At 44.1% G+C, this 20020-nt stretch overlaps 1 protein-coding gene across 3 annotated transcripts in view; it reads left to right on the top strand.

Annotated features, from left to right (window-relative positions):
* The window catches only part of DNAJC6 (DnaJ heat shock protein family (Hsp40) member C6), a 147281-nt gene that overhangs the window by 119245 nt on the left and 8016 nt on the right, over positions 1-20020 (top strand). For all 3 annotated transcript variants that reach the window (XM_077450542.1, XM_077450543.1, XM_077450541.1), the window contains 5 exons: positions 3792-3857; positions 7170-7304; positions 9365-9616; positions 10844-10992; positions 16256-16432. In XM_077450542.1, the coding sequence (XP_077306668.1) occupies positions 3792-3857; positions 7170-7304; positions 9365-9616; positions 10844-10992; positions 16256-16432 (779 nt within the window). The remainder of the gene's footprint in view (positions 1-3791; positions 3858-7169; positions 7305-9364; positions 9617-10843; positions 10993-16255; positions 16433-20020) is intronic.

The raw sequence follows: 20020 nt of genomic DNA, 5'->3' as shown, positions 1-20020 counted from the left end.
AGAGAGTTTTTTTTTTTCTTGGGAGGGTGCATGAGATCAGCACAGGGCCAATCAGTACTGTGCAAACAGAGGGTCAGGGGTCCTGCAGCCTCAAAGGACAAACAGAAAAGGAATGAAAACTCCTCCTACAAGCTTTAATCAGACCTCACAAAAGTCACAAGACTGCTATATACTGCTGATGTGGAAAGGTATTTAGCAGTTTATATTTACTAAATTAATTGCATTTCCATGTTCTGTGGGAGACCCGATATAGTGAATGCAGGCTCCTGGGTTTAGTAACACTTTGTCAGGGTAGAGCAGTTAAAGTGGTTTTAAACCCTTACATATACCCAGTGAAATGACTATACACAGGTGATAAACGGAGATTAAACAAATCACCCTACATAAGTTGTACCTGTTTATCTGAAGCCGTATTCCCCCTACATCAATTCAAATTGCAGAATTTACACAGGATCTCTCAGCTCAGAAAAGCAGGGGGCGGAGAGCTGAAGTTATATCAGTGGGGAGAGCTGAGAGCTTATTGGAGAGAAGGGAAACACCCCCTTCATACAGCACACAGGTACACAGCCGAGGCTGTCAATCAGCTGGAGCCTCCATCCCTTGCCCTCCCGTCGCTTCTCAGTGTTTCCCGGGCTTATCCCGGGAAACCATTCGGCAGTAGCTTGGCATCCCAGGTAGCAAGCAATTGAGCTGCAAGTTTGGAAATGATGGAAATGAAAGTTCTGGTTCCGTTATATTGTGCAATAGTCCTCCCACCACAGGGCTGAATTTTCATGCTGTAGACTTGCAGAGCTCTTGCTGTAGAGTGTAGACTCACCACTGCAACTTTGCTCTTGCTAGAGATTTGTCATGGAAATTTGCTCCAAATTGGAAAAGTGTCAACTAGAACTTCAAGTTCTATTCTGCAAGTGTAAAGACATGGGGCCATCCGGTGTCGTGGCTATATAAGAACTGGCAGATACTGGAGCTGACTCAACGGCGGGAGCCAGCGTCGAAGGAGGACCATTTTTATTTTTTATTTTTAGCGGGTCGGCGGCAAAGGAAGAAGATATTGGCAGAGGGGGAACACCTCGCCAATATAAGGAGACATCAGCAGAACCCCCCTGCCCCAAAGCACCCACCCTCCATGTTGAGGGCATGTGGTATGGTCCAGGAGTGGGGTGCTCCCTTGCCCCCTCCCCCCCCCTTTCCTGACCTGCCGGGCTGCGTGCTCGGATAAGATTCTGGTATGGGTTTTGGGGAAACCCACGCCCTTTTCTTTTTGGTGTGGGGTTTTCCTTTTGAAATCCATGGTATGGTCTTGGGGAAGGACCCCAAGTCTTTTTTATTTTTTTTTCTATAAATTTGGTGTGAGGACTTATCGATACCAAAAGCAAAGGAATTGTTTTGATTGGTCAAAAGACAAGTCACAATCATCTCAAAGTCGGATCCTCTTCATTGAAGTCGCATGGAATTCGGACATGAAGTCGTGCCACTTCCATGTTGGATCAGTGACTCAATACATGGACTCAATAGACTCAATGTTACATAGATGACTCAATGTTACATGGACTCAATGTTACATGGACTCAGAGTTACATGGACTCAATGTTACATGGACTCAGTGTTACATGGACTCAATGTTACATGGACTCAATGTTACATAGACTCAATGTTACATGGACTCAATGTTACATGGACTCAATGTTACATGGACTCAGTGTTACATGGACTCAATGTTACATGGACTCAGTGTTACATGGACTCAGTGTTACATGGACTCAATGTTACATGGACTCAATGTTACATGGACTCAGTGTTACATGGACTCAATGTTACATGGACTCAGTGTTACATGGACTCGATGTTACATGGACTCGATGTTACATGGACTCGATGTTACATGGACTCAGTGTTAATTGGATTCAGTGTTAATTGGACTCAGTATTACATGGACTCAATGTTACATGGACTCAGTGTTACATGAAAACAGTGTTACATGGACTCAGTGTTACATGAAAACAGTGTTACATGGACTCAGTGTTACATGAAAACAGTGTTACATGGACTCAGTGTTACATGAAAACAGTGTTACATGGACTCAATGTTACATGAAAACAGTGTTACATGGACTCAATGTTACATGAAAACAGTGTTACATGGACTCAGTGTTAATTGGACTCAGTGTTACATGGACTCAATGTAAGTAGCATTCCTTGTGCTGGTTGAAAAAAGTAAAAATAACTAAACTTAGACTTTAACCTGCAGCTTAACGTGAATGGAAGTTTTTCTGAAGGTGTGTGGTTCTATGTGGCTTGTTTCTGTAATAACATACTGTATATTAATGTATCAGAAGGTTCATACTAAGAACTTTCATTATTTCTTCACAGTCATCAGTCAAATGATTTTCCAGTTCGAACTGGTGACTATTGGTTTGTTATTCTTGGGTCATTCTTGGGGTCCATGTCACACTTTACCAGAAGCCGGCCCACCTAGGAGACCCTTCCAATAACACCTATGGAATTGCTCCCTGGCCCGTAATTCTGCCATATCTCCCTCATGCCAATTCTTTTTTAATATTCAAAACGAATTCCTCCATCCATCCATCCATCCATGTCTCCACTCTTTATTTTGTTGAGAAATCAAATCACTTTGGAAAACGCCCTACTAGCATTTGCAGCGGCGGCCATCTTGAGTAAGGGTGAATGATTCATGTAGCATTTACTTCCTGGAATCCATCTGCTCTTAGCTCAGGCCTGCAGCCAGGAAGGGTGTGCTTAGCAGAAAAAGACCCTCATCCTCTCCTGAAGACTTCTTGGATGTGTGACATCATTTGCCTAGGCCTGGAACCAGGAAGTAACTGAAGAAGTGTGAAAAAAAAAGTGTAAAACAAGTAAATATGATATATTTTTTGGGGAGTTTTTTTCAGCAAAAGTGGAGTTACTCTTTAATGCGGAGTTCAACCCTTTTTTTTTTCAGAATCAGGCTCTTCTAAAACCGAAAAAAAAACATTTGGAGGAAATTTTTTTTTTTTATACTTACCAGAATCGCCCTGTTGCTATGTAGTCCTCCTAATCTGCCACTTCCTGGTCCGCAGGGCTCCTCATCTCTTCCTCCTTGTGCTGACATGATGACATTTCCTAGGAGTCTGTGGGCAGTACTGTGATGTTGCCATAACAACAGGGCGGGACCTTCCTCTGTCACTGCCTGTTGTTATGGCCACTTTAGAAAAAAATCTGCGATGCGGCCTGGTGAATCGGGCATGCGCGAGATCGAGAGGCGCATGCTGGTTACCCAGCATGTACCTCTCCAAAATGAATCCAGGAAGAGATCTCAATTGGGCTTCACATGCCCACAATAATGATGGCAACGGCCACAACAGGAGGCAGCAAACATTCAGTAAGAAATTTATATTTTTGCTAAATACATAATAAACATTGTATAGTCGTTTTTGAATTGTATTAGTAATAATGATAGGATCAATTTAAAAATTAATATTTTTTTAATCGGAAATCCGCTTTAATGTGCCTAATAGGTGTTTCTTCTTCTCCACCCAGTGGCCATTATGCAGTATTTTCCAGATTTGCTGTATTTCAGGAAAATACTGCTTTATGACCACTAGAAGGAGCTGACAGCCATAGAAAATAAAACATATTAGACCCATTATGAGGATTATATGTGACAGCACATTACATTTTATTTTTATAAATAGACTGCTTAGTGTAAATAAAGTTTCACCTGGAACAAATTCTGTAAATTGCTATAAATAAAGCAGAAATTATGCATATATTTGATTTCATTTTTTTCTTCAGCTCCTCCTTCTGTGTCTATCCAACCAGACGTGTCTTCAGCGTGGGACTGGGGCGCTCCGTCTCAAGGTAAAACTCGACATTTTTTTTTTTCTTTGGTTTTTATTGTTCAACTTCGTTTTCCAAGGCTTTGGAAGGCAGTACAGGACAGGTACGTTACAATCCAAGACGAGAAGGTTAGGAGGACTTTAATCATAAAGGGCAAGTGATAGAAAATTATAATTGTGTGGGGATGAGCTGTTCAAGAAAGTAAATTCAGTTGTTCACTGAGATGGGATTGGCTTGCCTGAAGAAGGGAGATTTCAGGGTTTGCCGAAAAGGTGGACAGAAAAGGAGCTCGCCGGACAGACTGGGGTAAGGAGTTACAGAAGGTGGGAGAGGCTCCAGAGAAGTCCTTTAAAGCACAACTAAAGTCACAAATACTCAACTAAAGCTCTAATGGTTTGACGCTTGCAAGGTCCTGCTCCAACATTTTCTTCCAGGGGGTTTTTAACCGTTTTGATTGGCCACGCATGCTATTGAGTGCGGTCATATGCGGATCTGTGTATATTCTGCAGAGGATTGCGTACAGGCAGGTAGGTGTACATAGCTCCCAACTGTCCCTGATTTCGAGGGACTGTCCCTGATTTCGAGGGACTGTCCCTGATTTCAAAGGGACTGTCCCTCTGCCCCACCTCTTTTGTCCCTCATTTTGGTCTGATCTATATAGTTGTATATAAAATGCACTTTTTATCTTTCAAAAAGTGTTTCCCAGTGCTAAACCATCCAATTTCTAAATTGCTGCATTTGTAAATTTTTAAGGCCAATATAAAGGAATATTAGTGGTAAAAAAAAAAGTTCTTGAGGATTTAATTGACTTTTTTTTTGGTTAATTCTCCTTTAACCACATGCCGACCAGCCGCCGCAGTTTATTCGGCTGCGCGAATCGCCGTTATGCTACGTCAGTAGCATAAACGGCCACTAGGGGGAGCTTGCACGCCACCGGATCTTCCGGGTCTCTGAGCAGTGAACTGACAGATCGTCTGTTCATACAGAGTATGAACAGTGATCTGTTAGTTTCCCTGCACAGTCCCCTCCCCCTTCAGTTAGAACACTCCCTAGGATACATATTAACCCCTCCCCTGCCCCTTAGTGTTAACCCCTTCACTGCCAGTGACGTTTTTACCGTAATCAATGCAATTTTAATTGCACTGATCGCTGTATTAATGCCAATGGTCCCAAAAATGTGTTAAAATTGTCTGACGTGTCTGCCATAGTGTCGCAATCAAGATAAAAATCACTGATCGCCACCATTACTAGTAAAATTATTAATAAAAATGCCATAAATCTATGCCCTATTTTGTAGACGCTATAACTTTTGCGCAAAGCAATCAATTGCGATTTTTTTTTTTTTTTGCCAAAAATATGTAGAAGAATACTTATCGACCTAAACTGAGGGAAAAACATTTTTTTTTATATATTTTTTGGGAATATTTATTATAGCAAAAAGTTAAAAATAATGCGTTTTTTTTTTTCAAAATTGTCGCTCTTTTTTTGTTTATAACGCAAAAAATAAAAACCACAGGGGTGATCAAAAACCACCAAAAGAAAGCTCTATTTGTGGGAAGAAAAGGACGTAAATTTTTGTTTGGGAGCCACGTTCCACGGCTGCGCAATTGTCAGTTAAAGCAACACAGTGCCGAATCGCAAAAAGTGGTCTGGTCTTTGGCCAGCCAAATGGTCCGGGGCTTAAGTGGTTAAGGGGACGTGGCAGGGGGCATGTCTTATGCCTACATAAGTCTAGCTGCTAGTAGGTGTCTCTCATTCCCATCTCAAAATGTTGGGAGGTATGGGTGTATTTTATTGAAGGAGAGACGTTGCATGTTTCTTCTGCAATAAAGAGCCTAAACTGCAATTTGTATTCCTTCATTTCTACTTTGAGGTGGTTGTAGAGGTTGAAGGCTTTTTTATTTTTACCTTCATGCATTGTTTGCATGAAGGTCAAAAACCTTCAGTGTTTAGCTCCATCCCTCAATCCATGGGAGCCTCGTCTCATCTGGGCCTCTTTCTTTATTGGCCGAGACACAGCAGCAGGAACCATTGGTGGTGGGGGACCCGGGAAGAGGAGGATCGGGACGGCTCTGTGCAAAACCACTGCACAGGGAAGGGATGTATAACAGGTTTGTTATTTTTAAAAACAACCTCCTGAACCTATAGCATCACTTTAAGGCTGGGTTAAAACTATTTCGAATTGGATGCGGTTCCCTGTATCCAATTCGCAATACAGGGCTCTCTATGGAGCCTGTATCACGAATTTGCACGGGAGCCCTGTGCTTCTTTTGGTCAAATTCAGCTCCGAATTCAGCCAAAAATGTGGGCTTAAATCGGACTTGAAAAGCTGAATGGGGACGCACCGGACCCCCGCTGTGAGCCGCATGCGACTGTGGTGTGAACCCAGCCTCAAGCTAAATTCCAGTAATTCATCCATTTTGTGAAAAGTGATGGCACGCTACGAGTTAAGCCCAAGGAAGCTGCATGACATCTCCTGGGCTTATTTATATTATTTACATTTGACAGATTTTTTACTCTGCCAAGAGAGAACCTCTCAGGGGATCTGAGAGGAGAGAATCACACAGAGCAGCTATGCCCACCCTTCATCTCTGCTGCCCATTCACAGAAGCCTTTGGGGGTCACATAATACCAAGGCTTCTGTGATTGGGAAGGAGGGGCGGAGCTAGCAGGGCTGCTGCAGCAGCTTTCCTCTGAGATGCAGAGCTCAGAAGGATCAGCGGCGCTCTCTCACGACCTACAGTCTTCCAGGAATACTACAAAACTGTCAGATATAAATAGAGCTAAGCTCGGGAGGTGTCATGCACCTCACTGGACTTAACTCATTGGATTGGTTTAGTAAAGGCAAATAGACTGTGCACTTTGCAAAGCCTCCAGAGCTCTGTAAAGGAGTTAAAGATTCTCTTTGCAAAGAATACCCAATCACATGCAAGGAAAAAAAAAAAATAGCATTTTTGCTTGCATGTGATTGGATGATGGAAGTCAGCAGAGCTTCTGCTCCTTGACTAAGCTCTGGAGCAACTGCAATTTTCCTTTAGTAAATCAACCCCATAGTGTGCCTTCATTTTTTACAAAGGAGCTGAATTCCGGGAATTGAGCTTTTAAAGCTGAATTCTGAGAATTAGGCACGATGCACCCTTTCAGTGGAAAAGGCAGTTACTGTAAACGTCAATGCACTCAGACTGCCCTGTGGTCCAGAAGTGGCCAGTCCTGCATCTTCACCATTTTTTTTTGGTGAGGCATACCCCATAAATGACTTAGCAGCTGACTTTGATACTGCAATGATAAAAATGTACAATGTTCTAATCAGTCAAATTCTTTAACTTTACGCAGGTGGTTTAGGCGTTGGAAGCAGATCAGGTGCCACAACTCCTACAGGCTCCCCCCATGGCACACCATTGCACCAAGCCAAGCCACAGAGCCTTGATCCATTTGCCGACCTTGGAAACCTAGGAGCAAATCTTCCAGGTAAAATGTTTTTGTGTTTTTTTTTTTTATTCCTTACAGAGGCCGATCATTCGTTACAGAGGCAGAACGGTGGTCTGCCTATGTAAACAAGGCAGATTGCCGGTCTGTCAGTAGGGAATGCATGGATCCTGTGTTCCTGCAAAGCATGGATTAGGATCCATGTCTTCCCTATTTTAAAGCACCTCCCCGCACTGTACAAAAACACTGGCTAGGCACACAGTTAACCCTTTGATTGCCCCCGCTGTTAACCCCTTCCCAGCCAGCGTCTTTAGTACAGTGACAGTGGATATTTTTAGCACTGATCACTGTATTAGTGTCACTGGTTCCCCCAAAAAAGTGTCAAAGGTGTCAGTTAGTGTCTGATTTATCTGCCGCAATATTTCAGTCCCACTATAAGTTGCTGATCATCGCCATTACTAGGAAAAAAAAGATAAGTAAAAATTCCATAAATATATCCCATAGTTTGTAGGCGCTATAACTTTTTCACAAACCAATCAATATATGCTTATTGGAATTTTTTTACCACAAATATGTCTAAATTTATTGCACAGGTTTTTATAGCAGTAAGTAAAAAATATATTTTTTTTTTCAAAATTGTCTTTTTTTTTCTATTTATAGCTCAAAAAATAAAAAACGCAGAGGTGATCAAATACCACCAAAAGAAAGCTCTATTTGTAAGGGTCCCAACACTGAACCCACTGATAACCTTAGACCATTCAGAGTTATGCCCTGTACACGCGGTCGGACATTCCGACCAAAAAAATCCATCTGATTTTTTCCGACGGACTTTGGCCGAAACTTGTGTTGCATACACACAGTCGGACAAAGTTGTCGGAAAATACGATAGTTCAAAACGAGGTGACTTTCATTGCATATGACGGGACCACGTAGATGCCAGTAGCCAATAGCTTTGGTCTTGTAATTTAATCTGAGCATGCGTGGCAGAATACTCTAGAAGAAAAAGTCCAATCGGATTTTAGAATGTCCGACGGAAAAAGTCCGATAGAGCCCACACACGATCGGATTTTCCGACAATATAATCCAATCGGACCTTTTCCTTCAGAATGTCCGACCGTGTGTACAGGGCAAAGGAGTCATTAAGCACTTCTCTCTGAATTCTGTCTTGTAGCCAGCTTTCTATCCATTTACAAACTGATCTTTCCAGGCCTGTAGACTTTACCTTACACATGAGCCGTGTGTGGGCAACTGTGTCAAACGCTTTTGCAAAATCCAGGTATACCACGTCCACCGCCACCCCTCTGTCCAAGGTTTTACTTACCTCCTCATGAAAAGAAATCAGGTTTGTTTGACAACTTCTGTCTTTCATGAATCCATGCTGTCTGTTGCTTAAAATATTTTTTTCCAGCAAAAACTCGTCTATGTGGTCTTTTATTAAACTCTCCAGTATCTTCCCGACTATAGAAGCTAAATAACAGGTCTATAATTACTTGGTAAAGACTTTTATCCCTTTTTAAATATGGGCACCACATTGGCCCTACGCCAATCCAGTGGTACCATTCCAGTCCCTAAAAATTTGAAAAAATGGCATTAAAATGACAGAGCTCAATTCTTTTAGGATCCGTGGGTGGATACCATCTGGTCTAAGTGCTTTATTCACCTTTATTCTGTCTAAATATTTCTAGACCATATCAATTTTGAGTCATTGTGGATCATTTGGGGCTGTGTCACTACCACCCCCATTATGGACATGAGCTCCCCCATGCTCCTTTGCATACACAGAGCTGAAGAATCTATTTAATAAATTTTCCTTCTCTGTGTCCCCAGTCACCCACTCTAGATTATTTTGTAAAGGGCCTACATGCTCAGACCTGACCTTTTTACTAATATATTTGAAGAATTTTTGAGGGTTTGTCCTACTATCTTTTGCAATCTGTCATTTGTTTTAAATTTTTGCGTGCTTGATTTCCTTTTTACATATTCCGTTATATTCTTTGTAACATTTAAATGATGATAGTGTTCCTAAATATGGAAGTTCTAAGCTAATGTCCTTGTACCTAATGCAGAACATGGTAATGCTTAGTCCATCCTCTTTTTTTCAGGTGGCTCCGCTTTTGCAAGTAAACCCACAACGCCAACAGGATGTGGAGGTGGATTTCCACCAGTGAGTTCTCCACAGAAGCCATCCCCACAGCACGGCTGGCAACCGAATACAGGATACGCCTGGCAGGCTCATTCCAAGCCACAGCAAAACGCTACGCACTCCTCACCCCAAAATAGACCGAATTACAATATTAGCTTTTCCACAGCAAGCGGCGGAAACAACGACAAGGGGAAACACCAAACCGCCCCTGGTGTGTGTATATTAATGGATATTGCTGTCTATTTAATGAGTGTTCAATGTGAATTTCAGTTTTCCAGCCTATCAGGAAAATAATGAAACAAGCATATTTGCTTCAACAAGTCAAAGTAATGTCAAAAGAAATTTTTCGCGATTTTTGAATCTTCAGCTTTCATTAAATTGATACCTGGTGATACGGCCATGAAAGTCCTTGTCACATGCTCTGTAGACAGGGTAACCAGAGGTGAAGCTTAAAGCCTGTGGGCCCCAGTGCAAAAGTTGTGGGTGTGGCCAAATTGTGTTAACAGTGGGAGGGGCTTAAAAGGGCATGGTTAAATAAATCAAAAGCATTTTTGTATCCAGAAAATATACTTGGATTAAAGGGGTTGTAAAGGTTAATTTTTTACTTTCTAAATAGGTTCCTTTAAACTAGTGCATTTTTGATTCACTTACCTCTCCTTTCGATTTCCCTTCTAAATGTTTTTTTTCTTTGTTTTCTTTCTTTCTTTCTTCCTTGTCTGAATTTCTCACTTCCTGTTCCTCCTCAGTAAGCTGTTCTGGCTGACTAAACACCGCTCGTATGATGGTGTGAAGTTTACTGAGGAGAAACTGGAAGTGAGAAATTCAGACAAAGAAAAAAAACATTTAGAAGGGAAATCGAAGGAAAAGGTAAGGGAACCAACAATGCACTAGCTTAAAGGAACCTATTTAGAAAATAAAAAACAAAGCTTTACAACCCCTTTAATAAAACAAATGTCACTGTGAAACTATGAACAATGGACGGTGTCAGTAAAGCAGTGGACAGTGTCAGTAGGGCAGTGGACGGTGTCACTTTTGAGACCGATAGGGACTGAGGACATAAATTCCCAAGTCCCTTTCTCTGCAGCCTCAGTTGCACTGGACAGTGAATGAAGGGGAAGTGCTCAGTGCTGAGTGGCTTCCCTTCACAAACTGAAGCATAGTAAACAGTGTACTATGCATCAGTAATAAATGGACACAGTGAGTGATCAGTATCAATCACTCACTGTGTTCATTCAGAAAAAGAAGGGGATGGTAAAATACATTTTTACTGGCCCCTTCCCCGCTCTCCATCCTCCATACCATACTTTATAGGAGGTGAAGCTGGCTTTTAGCATCTGCAGGAGGAAAATGGAGGGGGGTTGGTTCCTGTTTATGCCCCCCCATCCCCCCGTCAAGGTGTAAAACCGAATGTATAAATTCTTGTTTTTTTTGTTTGCAGACCCCAAACAAAAGCCGCCAGCGGATAATTTTGAAGACCTGCTCTCCAGCCAGGGATTTAACGCTCACAAGGAGAGGAGGGGGCCCAAAACTATTGCAGAAATGAGGAAAGAAGAAATGTCCAAAGAGATGGACCCCGAGAAACTGAAGGTGAGCCAATAGACATGCTCAGCATTTCCCTGGGGAATTTAAAATGGAGCCAGCAAAGCCCTGAACCCCTATTCTAAGAGCAGCTCAACAGATAGGATCCCGCTGACAGCTTCTTCCAGTGGTGCGGTCCCATGAACCTAAATGGATCACATTTGTAGCAGTGCTGCCATTTTTGTTGCAGCCACAAAGCAAAGCATAATGGCTGAGACATTTCTGTATTCAGGCAGGTGGTTGAGGGCAGTACCCTGGCTCAACCATCTGCTTTTACTGCTAGTGGGCAATAAAACCAGGTGAGCTTTGGTTTTACCACCCATCTGAACCAGGGCATGCAGCCTCTCGGGACTGTATATGGAAGGGAAAATAATGATTTGATCTCCTGCAGATTTTCTACGTTTGCCCACTTACAAAGAAATTAAGGGTCTATTATTTTTATCATAGATGTATTTGAAATGATAGAGATAGAATATCAACCAAAAATCCAGAAAAGACACACGATACAAATGGTATAAATTGAGTTGCAGTTCAGTGAGTAAAATAAGTATTTTATCCCCAAGCAAAACATGACTTAGTACTTGGTGGAGAAACCCTTGCTGGCAAGCACAGAGGTGAGACGTTTCTTGTAGTTGGTGATCAGGTTTCCACACATCTCAGGAGGGATTTTGGTCCGCTCTTCTTTACATATCTTTTCTACATCCTTAAGGTTTCTTAGCTGTCTCTTGGCAAGTCGAAGTTTCAGCCCCTCCATAAATTTTCTATAGGATTAAGGTCTGGAGACTGGCTAGGCCACTCCATGGCCTTAATGTGCTTCTTCTTGAGCCACTCCTTTGTTGCCTTGGCGGTATGTTTTGGGTCATTGCCATGCTGGAAGACCCATCCACGACCCATCTTCAGTGTTCTGGCTGAGGGAAGAAGGTTCTCATCCATGATTTTACAATACATGGCCCCGTCCATTGGACCCTCAATGCGGCAAAGTCGGAGAGAAGAGAAACAGACCCAGAGCATAATGCTTCCACCTCCATGATTGACTGTAGGGATGGGGTTCTTGGGGTCATAGTCAGCATTTTTCTCCCTCCAAACACAGCGAGTCGAGTTAATGCCAAAGAGCTCACTTTTGTTCTCATCTGACCACAGCACTTTCTCCCAATCCTTCTCCGAGTCATTTAGATGTTCATTGGCAAACTTCAGACAGACCTGTACATGTGTCTTCTTGAGGAGGGGCGCTGCAAGATTTCAATCCATGGTGGTGTATTGTGTTACCAATGGTTTGTTTGGTGACTGTGGTCCCAACTGCCTTGAGATCATTCACAAGCTCCTCCCGTGTAGTTCTGGGCTGATCCCACACTTTTCTCATGATCATCCTCACCCCATGAGGCAAAATCTTGCATGGAGCTCCAGACTGAAAGCAATTGGTGATTTTGCATTTTTTCCATGTGCAAATAATCGCTCCAACAGTTCTCTCCTTCTCACCAAGCTTCTTGCTGATGGTCTTGTAGCCCATTCCAGCCTTGAGTAGGTCTACAGTCTTGTCCCTGAGGTCCTTTGACAGCTCTTTGGTCTTGCCCATGATAGAAAGAGATTCTGTGGACAGGTGTCTTTTATACACATAATGAGTTGTCGTTGGGAGCACCTTCTTAAAGCGGGAGTCCACCGGGACTCCGCGTTTTTTTTTTTTTTTTAAAAGCCAGCAGCTACAAATACTGCAGCTGCTGACTTTTAAATAGTGACACTTACCTGTCCAGCGCGCCCGCGATGTCGGCACCCGAAGCCGATCGCTCGCTCGTGCCGCCGCCATCTTGGGTATGGGAATCAGGAAATGGAGCCTACTGCGCATGCGCGAGCCGCGCGGCGCAATCCGGACGGTCCCCGCTGCCTCTGGGAGCTGTGTGTTTCCCAGCAGGCAGCGGGGCACTTGCTGAAGGGGGCGGGCGCTTGCGGAAAGGGGCGTAACGTACGCCCCTTTCCGCAGAGAGCTAGCCCGGAAGTGGGTGCAGTTACCTGTATTATCCAGGTAACTGCACCCCCCTCCCCCCTGAAAGGTGCCGATTGTGGCGCCGGAGGGGGGGGGGATTCCGATGAGCGGAGGTCCATTTTAGGGTGGACCTCCGCTTTAAGCAGGCCATACATGGTTGAATTTTGAACACATTTTCTTTTCAAAATCAGAAAGTTTGGGGTTTTTTTTGTAATCCGATGATGCCACCATTGATTTTCGAAATTCGGCCAACCAAGCCTTCAAATTCACCTCATGTTGCTACAGAAAAGAATTTTTGTGGCCGGGAATCTTCTTTTCTCTCCGTAAATTTTCTAGTCTTGCACATCCGCATTTTTTTTTTTCTTATTACATTTCTCACAACGATTCTACCATCATTGATTAGAAAATCGTTCCTTTTCAAAAAAATTTCCAACATGTCCGATTCCTCAAATTTGATGGCCGCACAAAAATCAGCTGTTGCTGCAGCCCCACTAATGGTGCGAAATACGAACGAAAATTCTTAGACACGATTTTTTGAAAGAAAATTCTTTCGAAATTTGTATGGCCGAGCACCTACTGTGGGAGCCAGATCAAATACTTATTTTACTCACTAAACTGCAACTCAATTTATAACATTTGTATCATGTGTTTTTTTCTGGATTTTTGGTTGATATTCTGTCTCTATCATTTAACCAGTTCCCGACTAGTGCACGCCGATGTACGTCTGCAGAATGGCATGGGCAGGCATATTGGCGTACAGGTACGTCCATTTCTATATGCCGCCCTGCCATCGCGTGCGTGCCGCCGGTCGGGACCCTCGTGAGTCCGGTCGCGGGTCCCGCGGACTTGACTGCCACGGGGATACCCGCGATCTTCTCACGGGGAGACTGAACGGGGAGATGCCGTTGTAAACAGCATCTCCCCGTTCTGCCTAGCAACAAGTGACGCTGATTTCTGCTCCATGTGATTTGGAGCAGAGATCAGTGTTCACTAACACAAAGCCCAGCCCCCCACAGTTAGTAACACACCCCTAGGAACACTTAACCCCTACACTGCCACCCCCTGGTTAACCCCTTCACTGCCAGTGTCATTTACACAGGAATCGGTGCATTTGTATAGCACTGATAGCTGTATAAATGACAATGGTCCCAAAAATGTGTCAAAAATGTCCACCATAATGTCGCAGTCACGATAAAAATCACTGATCGCCGCCATTACTAGTAAAAAAAAAAAATTATTAATAAAAATGCCATAAAACTATCCCCTATTTTGTAAACGCTATAAATTTTGCGCAAACCAATCAATAATCACTTATTGCGATTTTTTTTATCAAAAATATGTAGAAGAATACGTATCGGCCTAAACTGAGGGAAAAAAATGTTTTTTTATATATTTTTGGGGGATATTTATTATAACAAAGAGTAAAAAATAATGTTTTTTTTTCAAAATTGTCGCTCCATTTTTGTTTATAGCGCAAAAAATAAAAAACGCAGAGGTGATCAAATACCACCAAAAGAAAGCTCTATTTGTGGGAAAAAAAGGATGTCAATTTTGTTTGGGAGCCACCTCGCACGACCGCGCAATTGTCAGTTAAAGCGACGCAGTGCCGCATCGCAAAAAGTGGTCTGGTCTTAAGCCAGCAAAATGGTCCGGGGCTGAAAGTGGTTAAAATACACCAATGATACAAGTTATAGACTGATAATTTCTTTGTAAGTGGGCAAACTTACAAAATCTGTAGGGGATCAAATAATGTTCCCCCCACTGTACATGTCACAGCTGTGGCAAAAATGAAACAGCATATTATATTTGGTGGGTCGTTTTTTCGCTGAATGCGACCAATTCAAGGCTATGGGGCCACTTCACAACCAGCAGTGCACCATGTACAGGGTTAAATCATGAGTTTAGGAGGTGACCTATCACCTTAATGCTTGCCAAACATCCTCTGAAGAGCAATCCACCACTGATTGAGGGACAGTAAGAGTTGCTACACATGTGATCGAGCCCTGTATCTGCCAGCTGAATTTTTTTCATACTCATTTCTGGGTGTGTCAGAAGCCTCTGTCCCTGTGATTCCATCCATAAGCTTCTGCACCAATACTGGGCATGGCATTGGTCTAAGATAGGAGAAAAAACATTTGGTTTACCAAATGAGGCCTCACTATTTTTTTTTTTGTCTTCCCATTTTAGAAAATACACTTAATTGTCAAATGTATTGAGACGCCTGCCTTTACAAGCACATGAACTTTAATGGCATCCCAGTCTTAGTCTGTAGGGTTCAATATTGAGTTGGCCCACCCTTTGCAGCTATAACAGCTTCAACTCTTCTGGTAAGGCCGTCCACAAGGTTTAGGAGTGTGTCTATGGTGACGTTTGACCATATTTCCAGAAGCGCTTTTGTGAGTTCAGGCATTGATGTTGGACAAGATGGCCTGGCTCGCAGTCTCCGCTCTAATTCATCCCAAATGTATTCTATTGGGTTGAGGTCAGGTCTCTGTGCAGGCCACCCCAAGCTCGCTCATCCATTTCTTTATGCACTGGTGTGCAGTCATGTTGGAAGAGGAAGGGGCCATTCCCAAACTGCTCCCAAAAAGTTGGGAGCATGAAATTGTCCAAAATATCTTGGTATGCTGACGCCTTAGGCGTTCCCTTCACTGGAACTGCTCTAGAGCTTTGTAAATGAGGGGAAGCTCTTCTGACATCCATCATGCAATCATGTGCCAGCAAAAATACATATTACAATACAAAATAATTTATATATTTTTTTTTTTAAAGGTCCTTGCATGTGATTGGGTGTTCTTTGTGAAGGGAAACTTTAACTCCATAAGCTCTGGAGCAAGTGTACAGTCTATTTGCCTTTAGTAAATCCACCCCTAGAAGTGTTTGAGGCCTTTCTTTACAGCATCATCAGATTGAAAAAAAAAAAAGCCCAAAGGGTTGGATTTACTAAAATAAAATAGACTGAGCACTTTGCAAGTGCAGTTGCTCCAGAGTTTAGTAAATGAGGGGAAGCTCTGCTGACGTCCATCATCCAATCATGTGCAAGCAAAAATGCTGTTTTATTTTTTCTTCCTTGCATGTGATTGGGTATTCTGGGCAGAGTGAAGCTTCATCTCATTTTCTTGGAGCGACTGCCCTTGCAAAGTGCACAGTCTATTCTCCTTTAGTAAATCAACCCCAAAATGTTTAAAAAGCATTTTTCTATGCCGAAAGGGTTGGAGGAGTTTGATAAATGTGCCGATGACAATTGTACATTCCCGTTTTTTGATGGATCTATTTTTTTTTTCTTACTAATAGCTTTTGGATTGGATTGAAGGCAAAGAGCGGAACATCCGAGCCCTGCTCTCCACAATGCACACTGTGCTCTGGGAAGGGGAGACCAAGTGGAAGCCGGTCAGCATGGCCGACCTGGTGACACCGGAACAAGTGAAGAAAGTGTACCGGAAAGCTGTGTTGGTGGTTCACCCTGACAAAGTAAGATCACATTACCCAACTTACACCTATTCATGTATAAACTAGTCTGATGCGGGGGTCTCCAAACGTTCTAAAGAAATGGTTTCCTTCCAACCTTAGGGGGGTTGGACTGGGCTCAGTGGGAGTAAAGAATGCTCGATGTGGTGTCTCTGGGAGGAATAGTGCCCCATTTTTGTTGTCAGTGGCAGGGATTATGCCCCGTTTTTGTTTTGGTGTCAATGGCAGATTTTGCCCCATTGTTGGTTTCAGTGCCAGGAATGATGCCCCATTGGTGTCAGTGACAAGAATTACACCTCATTGTTGGTGTTAGTGGCAGGAATTACATCCCATTGTTGGTATCAGTGGCAGGAATTACATCCCATTGTTGGTATCAGTGGCAGGAATTACATCCCATTGTTGGTGTCAGTGGCAGGAATTACACCCCATTGTTGGTGTCAGTGGATGGAATTATGCCTTGTAAATCCACTCTCATCCTTTCTAAACTACTGCCATAGGAGTTATCTAGAAGGATATACATGCCTCCTGCATGTATCTTTACCTGTCAAATGTCTCCCCTCTGTCTGCTATGAGACCCGAAAAACTGCAGATTTTGTGGGTGGGTCTGTTTTTCAGGGCTCAGTGGGTGGAGTCGTGATGTCAGTAGACTCCCCGCCCACCTCTACACTCCCCTTGTCAACATGCATTTTCTCCTGTGCATTTCTTACACTGAACTTCTGCTATGATCTCTAACATCCAGACAAAACCCAGAAAAGTCCCCACATGACTTCAGCACGCCAAGTCATTCTGAGGTGTGGAACAGCCAATCCTTGCAGAGCAGCAGAAGAAAGGAGTGGGGGAGGGAATTAAAAAATAATGCATGTCTCTTAGGCCTCATGCACACGAGACGCAGTTAAACGCGCGTTCAGATGCAGTTGGACAGTTTTTTCAACTGCACCTGAACTCATTCAATGTTATCCTATGTGTCCATGCACACAGTCTCGTTTTTTTGCGTTTATATGCAGTTGCGTTTAATCTCGTTTTTCCAGAAGCAAAAAAATGCGTTCAGAAACAAAAATTTCTGCGTTTCAGACGCAAAACGCGGCTAAACGCGGCACCCGCGTTTAGCCGCGTTTGCGTTTATATGCGTTTTTAAAGGTGACCTTTTTTTTTACATTAAAAATCTCAAAAATGATTGCAAATGATGAAAAACCATTAGAAAAATATTTTAAACAATTGCAATTGCAAGTGGACAATCCACAACTTGTGGCAAGTGACGTGGCAAGTGGACAATCCACAACTTGTGGCAAGTGACATGGCAGGTGGCAAGTGATGTGGCAAGTGGACAATCCACAACTTGTGGCAAGTGACGTGGCAGGTGAAGTGGCAAGTGACGTGGAAAGTGGACAATCCACAACTTGTGGCAAGTGACGTGGCAAGTGACCTGGCAGGTGACGCGGCAAGTGACTTGGCAGGTGACGTGGCAAGTGGAAAATCAACAACTTGTGGCAGGTGACTGGCATGTGACGTGGCAAGTGGACAATCCATAACTTGTGGCAGGTGACGTGGCAAGTGACGTGGCAAGTGGACAATCCACAACTTGTGGCAGGTGACGTGGCAGGTGATGTGGCAAGTGATGTGGCAGGTGATGTGACAAGTGGACAATCCACATCTTGTGGCAAGTGACGTGGCAGGTGACGTGGCAAGTGACGTGGCAGGTGACGTGGCAAGTGACATGGCAAGTGGACAATCCACATCTCGTGGCAAGTGACGTGGCAGGTGATGTGGCAAGTGACGTGGCAAGTGGACAATCCACAACTTGTGGCAGGTGACGTGGCAGGTGATGTGGCAAGTGACGTGGCAGCTGACGTGGCAAGTGACATGGCAAGTGGACAATCCAAAACTTGTGGCAGGTGACGTGGCAAGTGACGTGGCAGGTGACGTGGCAGGTGACGTGGCAAGTGATGTGGCAAGTGGACAATCCACAGCTTGTGGCAAGTGACGTGGCAAGTGGACAATCTACAACTTGTGGCAGGTGACGTGGCAAGTGAACAATCCACAACTTGTGGCAGGTGACGTGGCAAGTGACGTGGCAGGTGATGTGGCAAGTGACGCGGCAAGTAGACAATCCACAACTTGTGGCAGGTGATGTGGCAAGTGACGTGGCAGGTGATGTGGCAAGTCACGTGGCAAGTGGACAATCCACAACTTGTGGCAGGTGATGTGGCTGGTGACGTGGCAAGTGGACAATCCACAGCTTGTGGCAGGTGGCATGGCAGATGACGTGGAAAGTGGACAATCCACATCTCGTGGCAAGTGACGTGGCAGCTGACGTGGCAAGTGACGTGGCAAGTGGACAATCCAAAACTTGTGGCAGGTGACGTGGCAAGTGACGTGGCAGGTGACGTGGCAAGTGATGTGGCAAGTGGACAATCCACAGCTTGTGGCAAGTGGACAATCCACAGCTTGTGGCAGGTGGCATGGCAGATGACATGGAAAGTGGACAATCCACATCTCGTGGCAAGTGACGTGGCAGCTGACGTGGCAAGTGACGTGGCAAGTGGACAATCCAAAACTTGTGGCAGGTGACGTGGCAAGTGACGTGGCAGGTGACGTGGCAAGTGATGTGGCAAGTGGACAATCCACAGCTTGTGGCAAGAGACGTGGCAAGTGGACAATCCACAACTTGTGGCAGGTGACGTGGCAAGTGACGTGGCAGGTGACGTGGCAGGTGATGTGGCAAGTGGACAATCCACAGCTTGTGGCAAGTGACGTGGCAAGTGGACAATCCACAACTTGTGGCAGGTGACGTGGCAGGTGACGTGGCAAGTGAACAATCCACAACTTGTGGCAGGTGACGTGGCAAGTGACGTGGCAGGTGATGTGGCAGTGACGCGGCAAGTAGACAATCCACAACTTGTGGCAGGTGATGTGGCAAGTGACGTGGCAGGTGATGTGGCAAGTCACGTGGCAAGTGGACAATCCACAACTTGTGGCAGGTGATGTGGCTGGTGACGTGGCAAGTGGACAATCCACAGCTTGTGGCAGGTGGCATGGCAGATGACGTGGAAAGTGGACAATCCACATCTCGTGGCAAGTGACGTGGCAGGTGATGTGGCAAGTGACGTGGCAAGTGGACAATCCACAATTTGTGGCAGGTGACGTGGCAGGTGATGTGGCAAGTGGACAATCCCCAACTTGTGGCAAGTGACGTGGCAAGTGGACAATCCACAACTTGTGGCAGGTGCCGTGGCAAGTGACACGGCAAATGCAAGTGTACAACTGCTCTCTATGCTGCTGCTGCTCACTCTGATCAAAATAGCAGAAATAGTTAAAAAAAATGCTTTGAGAGCTTGGGGAGGGTCTACATGATGTTATCTTTATAAACGCGTTTAAACGCAAACGCGTCTAAACGCGGCATGCAAACGCGGCAAAACGCGCGTTTCTAAACGCGCGTTTCAGCTTTTTTTTAACAGAGGTTTCATCTGCGTCTCGTGTGCATGAGGCCTTAGGCTAATGCACGAGATATGTAAATCACCCATCACTCCCAGCAAGGGGGAGGATTTGACAAAGTTTTTCTCTGTTTGTCAAGATTTATCTCACTGAACAATA

The sequence above is a fragment of the Lithobates pipiens genome, unplaced genomic scaffold (genome assembly GCF_037356315.1).
Source record: "Lithobates pipiens isolate NorthernLeopardFrog02 unplaced genomic scaffold, aLitPip1_a1.2 Scaffold_23, whole genome shotgun sequence".
NCBI lineage: Eukaryota > Metazoa > Chordata > Amphibia > Anura > Ranidae > Lithobates > Lithobates pipiens.
Note: the sequence above shows the minus strand (reverse complement) of the source record. Positions and strands in the feature narration are given on the sequence as shown.